Below are 13,145 nucleotides of genomic sequence, written 5' to 3'. Positions count from 1 at the left end.
GCTCCATGCCTTCCCTGCCATTACAGGGACTCTGTCCCTCTGGAGTGGTTAGATTAAATTAACCCTTTCTTCCCCCGCTTGCTGTTTAAGCAGAGTGTCTTATCGCAGCAGCAACAAACAGACTAAGATGCTTCGCCGCAGACCCTGATGTGTATGGAAGGTTCTAAAACTTCCATAGAGGCTACAACATGAAGTGTGGTGAGGGGGATGAGAGGGCTGAAAGATCTGCAGATTGGCCATGTCCAGAAGGATGCAAAGGGGTGGTGGAGACTGGAATAGGAGGTGAAATCTTTTGGGTCGGTGTTTGCAAACTCTGGCTGGTCAGGTAAAAGCTAAGGAAAGTTAGCTGAGCCAGTGTCCTGCTGAGAGATGCCTCCTGCAGGGTTTCACTATGTAGTCCTAACTGGCACTGAACTCACAAAGGTCCACCTGTCTCTGCCTCCTGAGTGCCCAGACTGAAGGAGGTCACCTCCACACCTGGCTCACTTGTCAATCCTTTTTTTAAAAAGTTCTTTGTAAATTTTTGTTCTAACAAAATATCTTATGACACTGAATTACAAGAAAGAAAAAAATCTGCAAGACAGGTTTGGAGGAGGGGCTCAACCCTCACCCCCCTCCCGATCCCCTCCCAGTGACCTCAGGTACCCTTCTGATGCCCAGGACTCTGAGGGGGGTAGCTGGTAGCAGTGTCCTGGCTGTGTTGTTGGTGGCTGTGAAGGGAAGCATTTGGAGTGGCCATGGGGAGCCACATTCTGCTTGCACCAGCCTCACTGCCGATGGGCTGAGTGGAGGTGGAGCCTTAGCTCCAGCTCTGGGCTGCTGAGGAACAGGAGGACCACTGGGGCTTCTGCCTCAGAAGGGAAACACAGGCCCTGAACTGTTAAGAATGCAGCCTAACTGGGGACATCCTCCTGGCAGTGAAAGAGAACAGGCCTACTCAGAACTTTGGTGAATTGTGTCTTAAAACTGCATGTAGCCTCAGTTTCCCTTTCCTCACAGATGGAAGGTAAACATGAGTGTGGAGATGGACACCTAGCAGAAGCCCTAACATATGGACACAAAAGGAGGACTGTCTTCTGTCTTCCCCCTCTCCCTTCCCATGCCCCTCCTCTACCCTGGAGAGTCCTGTCCGTCAGTGACCTTTGATACCTATGAAGGGTGGATGCTATGGCCCATTCGCATACCACCAGGATAGGAACTCTGGTATCGGGGTCCACCTGCATCCTGCCTTGTCAGAGGTGAAAAACTCAAGCAAGACCGTCCTCCTGCTCTGAGGGCTCTTTGCCTAACCTCGATCCTGTGGCCCTGAGGACAGCAATGTGCAGGCAGGACTCTGTGGGCTCCATGGCTGTCTTCAGCTCAGCCGTTTATCATTACTCCTGGCCCTGGCCTGGAGAAGGGGACATCCACTATTATGAGACCTAAGACACGGATGTTTGTTCTTGGAGTTGTGGGTGATTTTTCTTCCTCCATCAAGCATCAGACTAAAATGCCAGTCAGGTGTGCAGCCCTGCTGGGCTTTGCAGGGCTGAGTGAAGAAGGGATGAAATCCATCATTGCAGTTGGAGAGGAGCTGAGTGGTCAGGGTATCGTTTCTATGCCACTGGGGGTTTGTAAAACATCCAGACAGGATAACAGCCCACCTCTGCCTCTGACAGTTACTGGCAGGATGCTGCTATCTCAGCATCCTGTGTTCTATAGGTCTTTAATAAAGGGACCCTCCCATCCCCCAGTACTTAGGCTAGGCCCTATGGAGCCTCTAAGGGACCATGTGCAAGCCAGTCTCCTGGCACTCTCTGGGATCTTCCAGCCCACTGGAGGTTGAATGGATGCAGGGAGCTAGATGAGGGGTGTGAATCGTCCTGGGTCTGGCTCAAATTGGGTCTGGAGTAGTCAGACTGCAATTTAAATCTTAGCTGCTAGTCACTGATGTATGACTTGGGACACATCATTTAATTCCCCTTAAATAAATTAATTTGCCTCAGTTCTTCATCTGCAAAACGGGAGCTGATGGCAATATGGGTAGAAATTCAAAATCGGAAATGTGCCATGCTCTGAAGCTTTTTGAGTACTCACACAGACAATCCCAAACCCGACTTCCTATGAGAGGTGACTATGTATAAAACTGTGTTTAGACTACGTGCATAGAGTATGCATGAATCGTAAACTTTGTGTTTAGACTTGGGTCCCATCTCTAAAATAATTCTTTATGAATGTATACACATATATTGTAAAAATCTTTTTAAAGATCTGAAATCAGAAATACTTGCTTCTAAGCACTTTGGATATGGGGCACTTAAACCCTGCCCCTGACCCACAGCACCATTAGAATTAAATGAGATAGAGCGTGTGAAACCCTTTTGCTCCAGCATAGTACCACTACAGATATTTCAGCTTGATTATTAGCAGTCTAAACTAGGGCCTCATGACAATGATACTCCTGATGTTTGGGGCCAGGCAGTTTAACTTTACTGAGGGGTGCTGTGTACTCCACCCCTGGGTGCCAGGAACCTCTTCTTCTCCAAGTCATAACTAAAAACATTATGTCCAGGCATCCTAAATGACCTCTAATAAGCAAAACTACCTGTTAGCGCCTATTGGAGCTACATCACTTCTTGCTTCAACCCTTAAAACTCCTTGTGGCTCTGAAAGTATGGCCATCCTTACTGGGCCTGTGGGCATTGAGCAAGGGGCTTCTTGCACAAAGCCATTCCCCTATTTTATGTGTTCAGGCCATTTATTGATTCGGTGTGCTCCTGGCTGGGCTTCTGAGGTATCCAAGGGAGGACTAGAGGGAGTCTTCCTTGCCAAATCTCTCTCTGTGATCCGCAAGCTTCCTGGTTCCACTCATCAAGATACACTTTGTTGTTGGCTTTTTAAATAACAAACAACTGTCTGTCCCTGTTATGATCTTCTGAGACTCTGGAGCCATAAACAGCTCTAGCGACAGCTAGTAAGTGCACACGCAGCTCTCAAAGCATCTCCCCAGGCACTTCAGAGCAGCTAAGTGGATAAAACTGATTCCAGCTATTACCTGGGTGGCCACTTATGTCTGTAGACCCCGCCTTGGAGACAAGAGGCAGACTCTGATGACAGGAGGCAGGAAGGGAGGGAAGTACCTGGTCCCTAGCCAACCTTCTCTTGCAGCTCATGCTTCTGAGCCTCAGTCCTGGCTCCCAAGGTGACCACTGGGAGCTTCCCTGTCCTGAGGTCATTGGGCATTCAACCTAAGGGGCGTAAACAGGTGTCTTACTCTCTGGAGAAAGCACATGTGGCTGAGGCCATGCACTTTTGCACATTCAGGAAAGGCCTCGGGAGTTGGTGACTTTTCATTTCCGGTTCAAAGGTGTAAGAGTTGGAGAAAACCAGAGAGGAGCAGAGGTGGGGGTGGGGTAGTTGATGTGTCCTGTCAGCGGACTTGGTGATGTTGCTTCCTGGTGTGTGGCTGGCTTATTTGTGACTCTTTTGTTGCTGTGACCAAAAGCTTGGCGAGAAACAACTAACTCAAAGAATGAAAGTTAGTTGTGGCTCACAGTTTGAGGCCACAGCCTGGCATGGCATGGAAGGCATGGCCAGAGAAACATGAAGCACCTGGCACACTGTGCCCACAGTCAGGAAGCAGAGAGATGGAAGTTGATATTCAGCTTCTGGTTTCCCTTTTCTCCAGCCTGGGTAAGACTCCAGGGTAAGACTTCCTCCTCAGCTAAGTCTTGCTGGGAACTCCCTCACAGACACATCCACAAGTGTCTCCACCCCACCCCATAGGTAATTCTAAATCCCATCCCATTAACAGAGATGATTGACCATCCTACCCAGTCTCCAGGCTTCTACCACACAAGAACTACAGCTTTCTCAGCTCTGTATCCACAGAACTCAACTCGGAGATTGATTTCTTATTTGGATGGATAGATAAATGTGATGCTTAACTGAACAACTACTGAAGCTCCTAAATCCTAACTCTCAAATTCTTCCTCAACTCCAATGAACTAGAATTCTCAGCAGGTCCTCAGATTTCCTGGGTGCAGCCTAGAAACCCAGGCCACAGAATTGGACCTCCTTGGTCTTGTACTAGAAACTCAGCTCTCAACCACAGCCAACTTGTCAAGGCATCCTTGTCTCTTGCATTCTGCTTCTATCTCCATGTTGAGATGGTACCTTTTGCCTCTGCTTAGAACTTTGGTCATTAGAATCCTTCCCCTCTGTAACGAGAGCAATCAGTAAGGCTGGTGGTTTTGATGTCTTCACCCCTGGATTTACTAACCTCATAAACTGTAAGATGCTATTAGAGGATTGATTTGGCCATGATACTTGTCCCTGTGTCTTCACCCCCTTCCTCCCATCCAGGGTACACTTTAAGGGGCTCTCATGTTCTCTAGCCTCTATTTGGGTCTTGCTAATAGTCATTTTGCTAATGACACAATGGGAGACCAGAATGGGAGGGAAAAGAGGCATTTTTTTTTTTAAATCTAAGACCAAGACTGCCCTAGGAGAAATTTGGGTGCTTAGGTTCCAATGAGCTTCCCTGGTAGATGGTACTTCACACGTCGTGACACACTCCTTGCTGGAAACAGCACAAAACAAAGTCTTGTGTGGCTTTTCTGAGACAGAACTCTTGGCTGCCAAGGCCCGGCTCTGCGGCTTTATTCCCTCACCCTTCTCCATTGCTGGAATGTACTGCATCCCTTCCCTTCACTGTAGAAGCCGTAGCTGGGAGTCCTCACTGAATAGGAGGGTGGACCTGAGGTGTCCCCAACATACCCTCAAGGCCAGCAGTGCTTCCTCCTTTAGGACGATGCTTGCTAGGCCCTGCTGCGTACAGTCTTAGTGGAGGTGGATATTCTGACTTTCACATCCCAACCCCCCACACTAGATGCTCCCCTAAGGCAGGGCCTGGGCCTTCGTGCTCTGTGTCTCATGGCCAAGTGCGGTATCTGGTACAAAATATTTATGAGGGAAGTCAGCGAGTCTGCACATAATGGATCCAAGAGGTACTTTCAAAGCTGTGGGTGGTAAAATCAATTGAAAAGGTTACGGCCAATGTTTTTTCAATGCAAGAATAGAATAGAAAATATCAGAGTGTGCTGTGCAGTGAGGGCAAGTTTCATTTCTTGAAAGTTTTGTCTCCTTATTACACGTGGACCAGATTCTCTCCTGGTTCACAAACTGGAAGGGTTTCTGGCTGTCCATGGTCCTAGTTGTACATCTGAAAGTTACTGGATGTAAAAATCTGGGTCTTCCCTTACCAAGAACTGTTTGCCAGTTGTCCGGTGACAATGGCCACTTAACCTCCATCTCTCTGGCCACTGTCCTTTGACCTTTTTCCTCTTCTCTTACCCCTAGAATGTGTACTACACAAGCAGCCAGCAGATCCACGTGGGGGTCCTGAGCCCCACTGTAGATGACGACGACAACCGCTGTCTGGTGGACGTCAACAGCCGGCCCCGGCTCATCGAGTGCAGCTACGCCAAGGCCAAGAGGATGAAGCTGCACTGGCAGTTCTCTCAGGTAGCAGTCCCTGGAGGGATGAGGCTCCTCCTTGGGGCACTGTCCGGACCCTTTGTGAAGAGCAATTCCCACACGAGTGACCGTGGAGTTTTCCTTCCTCGGTCTCCATCGATCTGGAGGCCTGTATTTAACTTTTTACCGTTCCTTGGCTGCTGTGTCTCTCGTGAAATAGAATCCCAGGTTTCGAACACCCAGTTTTGAATGCACTCTTTGCCTCTGCCCTAGGAGCTTCCCACCCCGGGGGACTCTACTGTTAGGGTCACTTTCAGCCTGTGGATGGGGAGGGACACTGGCCTTCTAGGTGGTAAGGTAGCTGATTTTTACAGGAGGTGAGGGAGCCCCACATGGCCCTAGAACTCCAGAGCGTCTGGGGACCTGAACAGAATCAGGGGAGGCCAGGAGGGACTGTCACACTCAGGAGACTAAGTAGCAGAAGCCCATCATTCAAACCTGCCAGCCAGTTGCTTCTGCCACAAGGAAGGAGGATTCTGGCAGGGCAAGACAAGGAACTTTGACCTAATCACTGTCCCTTGCATGGGGGTGGAAGATGCAGGTGGAGGTGAGGGATGTATCACACTCTGCGGGCACAAGACATCTTTGCCCTGTGGTCTGGGTACAAGAACCAGGGGTCTTCGAGAGAGCCATCGTTGTCTTAAGTGAGTGGTGGAGGTCAATACTAAACAGCAAGTTCAAGTCAAGGTCATAAACTTAGGGGCTAGTAAAAGATTGAAATGAGAGTCTGAGCCAGGAAAGCGGATGGAAAGGAAGTTTATAGGGAACCAAGGGAGTTCATCACAGGCAAATAGAGGGTGCTTCGGCAGCTCTGGGTGGCCGAGCTGGGCCTGTAAAGTATGTCGGGTTCAGTGAAAAGAAATAAGGGACAAGAGACTTTGTTAACTCCCACCGTGGTGCCTTACCGACCATTGTGCGTCATTTCCAGTAGGAACAACACACCATGCCGATTACTACTCATAAAACACCCCAAATTCCTTTTTATACTTGTAATCATGGTGTTACATTGGAAGTGGCCCCCTTGGAGACCAGGATTGGGCCTGGGGTGTGAGATTGGGGTTTGTTTCTTCCTACTTGATCTCCTGCTGAAGCCCTGGGTTCCCCAGTCATACCCTGTTGCTGTACCTGGCAAGACACTTGTCCCTTGTCCCCCAGCTAGATGTCTGTCTCAGAGGGACACAGAATGGAGCTTCCCTCCTTCAGGTTCACAGGCAGAAGACGCTCAGTGGTGTGGCTATGGAAGGCATTTGAGGTCTGGGTGTGTGCAGAAAATATGACTGTGGTTTCTTTTCTCAGGCCAGGAACAAAGCAGGCTCATAGGCTGAGGGCCAAGGGGTGAGGGGGATAGACCCTGGGCCTGGGGAAGTGCGTGGAGCTGACTTTGCTAGGATGAAAACAGATTTATGCCTGAGACTTCAGGGCCTTTGACAGTTACACCACCGTCTATGGATGCCACTCACTACTGCATTCAGCCAGGCCTCCTGGGGCCCTAGGTTCAGTTCAGAGTGATTCAGAAAGTTAGGGGGACTGGGGTGGGTCAAGGCTGGTGGCTTTTCAGAAGACAGGGTACTGGAGCATTGCAACTGTTCCCTTTGATAGAGGGAACAGCATGAGTCAGAAGGTGAGCCATCAAACCTACACTGAGTCACAGCACTCGGAGGAGTGTGGTCTGATCCTGGAGGGCATAGTTGGGAGTTGCCAGAGCAGAGACTAGAAGGGACACTGGGCATCATCGTGGAGGCTACCAGGGGATATATAGCCCCAGGGTACAGTTAGGCCTAGGCTTTCAAAGCCCCCTCTGGTGGAGATTAGGGAGCCGTGTTAGAAGTTTCAAGAAAGGAAAAGAGACAGAATGAAGAGTTAGCAGGAGGCTGACATGAAGTTTGAAAGTTAGATAGTCTCAGCTCCCTCTCTGCCATGACTTTGCGGGCCCTCAGGATCCTGGCCTGCCTCAAGGTCACTACCAGGCAGCATCTGCGACTGACTCAAGGGTCTCAGACTTTGGACGTTGAACTAGTTTATGAGTGTGGCTGACTCCTGAGATGGGCGAGCACGTGCCTCACTTCCCTGAAGGCATGAAGACAGCTGCTTCTGGACTATCTAGAAATAGCAGGCAGGCAGCTCTGTCTGTCAGTCTGTCTTTGAGCCTTGGTCTCAGGAAAAAAAAACATCTCACAGTGAGGTCCTTCCTTCCTCCATTGCACAACATAGTCTCAAACAGGCATCCCCATAGGTCTCCTACCTGAATGGACGCATTGACCAGCCAAGCAGACAGGGCTGCTGTGGAGCATGCTGGGGGGCAGGCAGTTTTCAGCCACTTTAGCATATGTCTAATTAAAACTCCCCAGGTGCTCTGGCAACCACATCTTTGATCTCTCTACCAAAGGGAACTGTCTGGAAGTAATATCTTTCAATTCCTAGTTTGCAAACCCAGAACAGCCACTTCCCATTTACTATTCAATAATGACTAGATGTGCAATTTTTGCTTGATGTAAAATGATCGATATTCATCTGGAGACCTGGAATCCATCCATCCACTGCTCATTGATGAGGGGATCACTGCTCACAAGGCCAAAGGCAGCCCGGAGCCTCTTAAATGATTAAAGTCTTGTACTTGAGCTTTGGAGAGAGCTCAGTCAGTAAAATGCTTGCCTCACAAGCACAAAGACGTGAGTTCAATACTCAGTATCCACATAAAAAACAAACAAACAAACCAAGGAATATGGCAGCGCAGACTTGTAATCCCAGAGCTGGCAGCAGGCTCAGTGAGCGACCCTGTCTTGTGACTGCCGCACAGGCACACACACACATAGTCTTGTACTTGGGCTAATTTTCTTGTAACACATTTTACTCTTTGCAAATTATGCAGTGACCTGACCAACTAGAATGTTCTGCTGCAGAAGCCGAGATGGAAGGAGACTTCTCTGGGTGCATCTGGAATCTCCTTTCTGGTTTCAAAGTCTGCATTATTTACTCTCCTGAGGACCATGTTCACAGACACGCCGAATTAATTTAAAAATAATTCAGTGGGATTCTCTTAGGTTCTACACAAAAAAAGGCATTTGCATATCTCTGTTCCATCTCATACCTTGGTTTTCTGTTTAACAAATAGTTTGCGCCCTCTCTAACCTCTGCAAGCCTTTCTGAATTTGCAATGCTTCTGGCTGCACTGTTAGACCCTGATATTCTGAAACCACATTGGATGAAAACATCTCCTGGCAACACTGATGTACAGGGCTCTGATGAGCAATTTTCTGATGATGAACATTCTTTCTTTCAGTCATTCATCAAACATTTATTGAGCACAGAGGTTTGGCAGGGGGGATGTGGACGTGAATCAGACACAGCCTCTGCCCTCGAGGAGCTCAGGGACATGTAAACATACAACAAAACAGGCTGATGAGTGCAAAAACAGAGGGCTGTGCAGTGCTCTGGGAGCCCAGGGTGACTGGCTCCATGTGCAGAACTCAAGAATGTGTGCAGTGTGTTTGACCTGACTCTTGAAAGCTGGAACAGAGAGTTCCTAGAGAGAGGGAGGGAAAGGAGCACCCCAAACAGAAGTTCTGCCTGGGCCAAGGCATAGCAAAACCGAGCATTCTTTCTAGCATCCTGTCTACTGTGTGGTGTGGGTGGAGTGTGATGGGACAGGTGGGAGGGGAAGGTTGGTAAAGACACTCCCAACTTTAGACTTCACCTCAAATCAAAGGGAGGCTCTAAGGAAGCTCGTGAGCTGTGTTGGTCAATTTCCATTACTATGACAAGAAGAGATTGTTGAATACACAATTCTAGTTAGCTCTACTGACGGCCTCCTGAAGGGTGGTGTCACCATGGCTAGAGATGGGAGCTCACAATAAAACACAGCTCAGGCTCTCTTGGTAGCAACATGCTTTCACAATAACTAACACAAAGGTTCCACAGAGGGCAAGGCCCTCAGTGACCTAAGGACCTCCCAATAGGCCCTACCACCACAACACCACCATGCCAAGGACACAGACATCAACACAAGGAAGACAAACCTTGTCTAAACCATAGCAGTATCCCTGGTGAGATCTGGAGATACCCACAGCAGCTGGGTGGGATGCCCACGGCAGCTGGGTGGAGTAGAAGAGGGGTGGCTGGAGGCTGGGAAGAGAGGCAGGAAGGGGCTGTCCTATTATCCCCAGGATAGGTGAGAGGATTTGGTAGTCACAGAGACAGCAGTTGGGGAGGACATTGAGAGGCATGTCAATGCTCTGTTGGTCACAGTGATGGATTAGTGATAATGGCTGGGTGGGGGCTGGGATGGGATTAGTAACCCATGATAACCTATAGCTCCAGATTTACAGTTGGTAAGGTAACAAGAGTCACTCCCTCAAACAAATTTCTCTCAAAAGGGAAATGGTAGGTCAGTAGGTAATAGTTGCTTTCTGTGAGTCTTCTAACTTCTGTCTTCCCCCATTAAAGAAATCCCCAAACTATCTCCTGGTATTGTAAATTCCTATTAATTAAGTGTACAACCTTCAATCTCCTGGGAGTTGCCTTCAGCCTAGGATTTAGAGGACATTCTAAAATTCCGGTATAGCATTAATGGGAGAGGCATTTTGGTCAGTGATCTCTGGACCAGGAAACAGAAGAAGCAGATGCTCTGTCACTGGGAGGACATCAATAGAGCAAAGAATCCCTGGCCATCTCTGTGGTTTTCAATAGTTAATCCAGTGCTAGAGTCACCTCTACAAGATCTTCCTAGGGGACCTGAGAAGGCTGCTGGGACGTGTCCTCTCGGTCCAGCTTCCCCACGGCCCTCCTGTGCACCTGAATGGCGGTAGAAGGGATGGGTGTGCTGAAGAACAGAAAGATGGCAGCAAGAGGCCTTGAGCTCCTCATTCTGGAATCTCAAGGATGGGCTAGTGTGGGGAGGTGCCACTTGTCCCGTGGAGCCCTGCAGAAGGTCAGAGAGGGAAAAAATCAAAAGCCAGGGTCAGAGTTCTCCACGAGGTTGGTGGATCACCAAGGGACCAGGCGTGGGGATCCACAGAAGTTGAACTGTGGCTTTCACACCTTCCCAGCCCTGAAACTCTACAAGTCTAAGCTGCTGAAGTTAGACTGCAGAGCTCCGGGTGGGGCGGGGGAGGGTGCCATCTACAATACTACTGGGCCAGCCCAAAGACAAACACCACAAACTAAGACTAGGTCAAACTTAAATGAGGGTCTTCATGACACTTTGTGGGACCCCTTCCCCATCATTCCACCCTGCGACACTGTTCATGTGTCCAGTAGCGTGGATAACAGGACTGTGTCCCACGCTTTAGGCAGCTCTACCAGAGGACAGAAACCTTGGGACAGAGTAGACACTGTCTTGGTTTGCTTCTCTACTGTTGTGATAAACACCATGACCAAAAGCAACTTGGGGAGGAAAGAGTTTATTTGACTTACATATCCCTATCACACTCCATCACTGAGGGAAGTCAGGGCAGGAATTCAAGCGGGAACCTAGAGGCAGGAGCTGAAGCAGAGACCATGGTGAATGCTGATTACTCCTGGCTTGCTCCTCATGGCTTATTCAGTCTGCTTTCTTATACAGTGGACTGCCCCCCCCCATATCAATCATTAATCAGGAAAATGCCCCATAGACTTGCCTACAGGCCAACCTGATGGGGGCAATTTCTTAATTGAGATTACCTCTCCCCATATAATGCCTTGGTTTGTATCAAGCTGACAAAATTCAACCAGCACAGACATACAGTATGCTATTGATCAAATAAAGGGGCCTTTTAAAATAAATGTATGACTCTTAGAGGCCTCCTGATCGCCAGATCTTGAGTTAGATGTATGTCCAAAGACAAGCAAAACCCTACCTTCACTGGCTGTATTTACTATTGTTAGAAGCATGCAAAACACGTTTTCTATATGTGGGTGTGTGCATGTGTGTTCCTTCCTATAGCCATATTTTCGAGGGGGTAGAAGAAATCTTTTGTACTAAACAAATGTTCATAGTGCATGGAGCAGAGTACAAATTGGTGTGAATATGTTTTGAAAGGGGGAATTTTGTCCCAGTTTCTCTAGCTTGCCCTTTATGCTAGCTACCTCCAACTATCTTTGGTAGAAGTATTGACATGGCCCAGAGTCCAGGGTCACATGGAGGAAGTCCCACATCCCAGCCCTGGACTTGCTGCATTCTTGGAGGAACTGTCCATGAGAAGAGCAAAGGTGTCTGTAGGTGCCAGGAAAGTGGGATAATGCCCCAGGGGATCCCAGAGCCCAGAGTCCAGCTCACCTGCCAAGGGACAGTTGTTTCTGACTGCTGGGATCTAATGTGATAACCTAAAATGAAATAAATATCCTGCTGCAAAACAAAACCTATTTGCAGGCGAATTTCCCCAGAAGGCCTTCTAACCTTGCCTGTGAATTCTTCCACGAAGGGAGGAGGAGCCTTTGACTTTGCCCAGCTCTGTCCCCAAGCGCTGTCAGCACATTCAGCTTTGAGAACCTTTTGTGCCGGAAAGAAAGGGCTATAATCGGGTGTTTCATTATGGCTCTGGGAGAAAGCAGCTTTTCATTTCCAGGTCATAAGAAAGGGTGCAAGTGGGGCTGTCCAGTTTCAAGGGACTGACGACGCTTTGTTTAGACCCTGTTTTCTTAGTTATTTTTAAAATTAGAGCAATCAGCATTTTCCTCTTCCTTCTCTTCCTGCGGAGACCAGGGACAGGAGCAGATGTGATTGCTCAGCTCCCCAGAACTGCATGGGATTTTTAAATGTATCAAAAATTTATATAGTGTTTATAACATACCAGGCACTAGGCTAACCTTTTATAAATACTTCTTTGAAACCATGGTGAGGCTAGGAGGCACTTTCTAATATTATCCCCATCTCAGAGATGAGGAAGCTGAGGCACAAACAAGTTAAGTAATAGTCAGACCTAGAAATGCTGTCTCAAGAGTTCACACTGCAAATTTCCATACCAGGATGGCTCTGTCGTTGTCCAGAATACCAGTTAGTAGGAATATGAGGCTGGGATCTCCTTACTGAGTCAGATATATGTGAACTGGCCAGACCACAACCACCTTTCTCCAGACGCTTGTGTTTTTGAACTCCTCTCTACCTATCCTTGGTTATTTGGTGTTGCAAATATCTATCCTCGGCCAGCCCCCCTACAGCTAATCCCAGGCAAAATCTCGTTTAGGCTTAAGTGAGTCTCCTTGAAGTAAGAAAACATCGAAGTGCGTATTGAACACACTAAGTGTTGAATATTCATACTACACAAAGACCACTTTACTCTACAAAACACCTAAGCTTGGGGTTTCTGTAACTAGGCCTAATGTCCTGCCCAAGCTTTGAAGTATCTGATTATCAATCATTGAGTACTTAACCGGGAAACTTTGCAGCTTGCTGAGCTTAAATCCGAAGACCCACAGGAATGCTTGCCCTTGGAAAGTTCATTAGCAAAGAAGGTGGAATGAGAACTCTGAGGTAAGCAAAGGAGTCAGCGAATCCAGGATCTAGGATCCCATACACAGTTGGCCTTAGACATATCCCCAGTACAAGGAAGACCAGCCCAGACATCCCAGAGGCTCTTGCCCAGGGACACAGGCCAGGCTTTTCCTAAAAGAGGTTCACAAGTGCTGTTGATCTTTGGAAACTGGCCCCGGAC

General features: G+C 48.3%; 1 protein-coding gene across 1 annotated transcript in view; it reads left to right on the top strand.

The window, feature by feature from the left end:
• The window catches only part of Galnt18 (polypeptide N-acetylgalactosaminyltransferase 18), a 319,360-nt gene that overhangs the window by 299,091 nt on the left and 7,124 nt on the right, over positions 1 to 13,145 (top strand). Inside the window, exon 10 of the mRNA XM_006978593.4 lies at positions 5,341 to 5,505. Within this exon, the coding sequence (XP_006978655.1) occupies positions 5,341 to 5,505 (165 nt within the window). The remainder of the gene's footprint in view (positions 1 to 5,340; positions 5,506 to 13,145) is intronic.

Source organism: Peromyscus maniculatus, chromosome 1 (assembly GCF_049852395.1).
Source record: "Peromyscus maniculatus bairdii isolate BWxNUB_F1_BW_parent chromosome 1, HU_Pman_BW_mat_3.1, whole genome shotgun sequence".
Lineage (NCBI taxonomy): Eukaryota > Metazoa > Chordata > Mammalia > Rodentia > Cricetidae > Peromyscus > Peromyscus maniculatus.
Note: the sequence above shows the minus strand (reverse complement) of the source record. Positions and strands in the feature narration are given on the sequence as shown.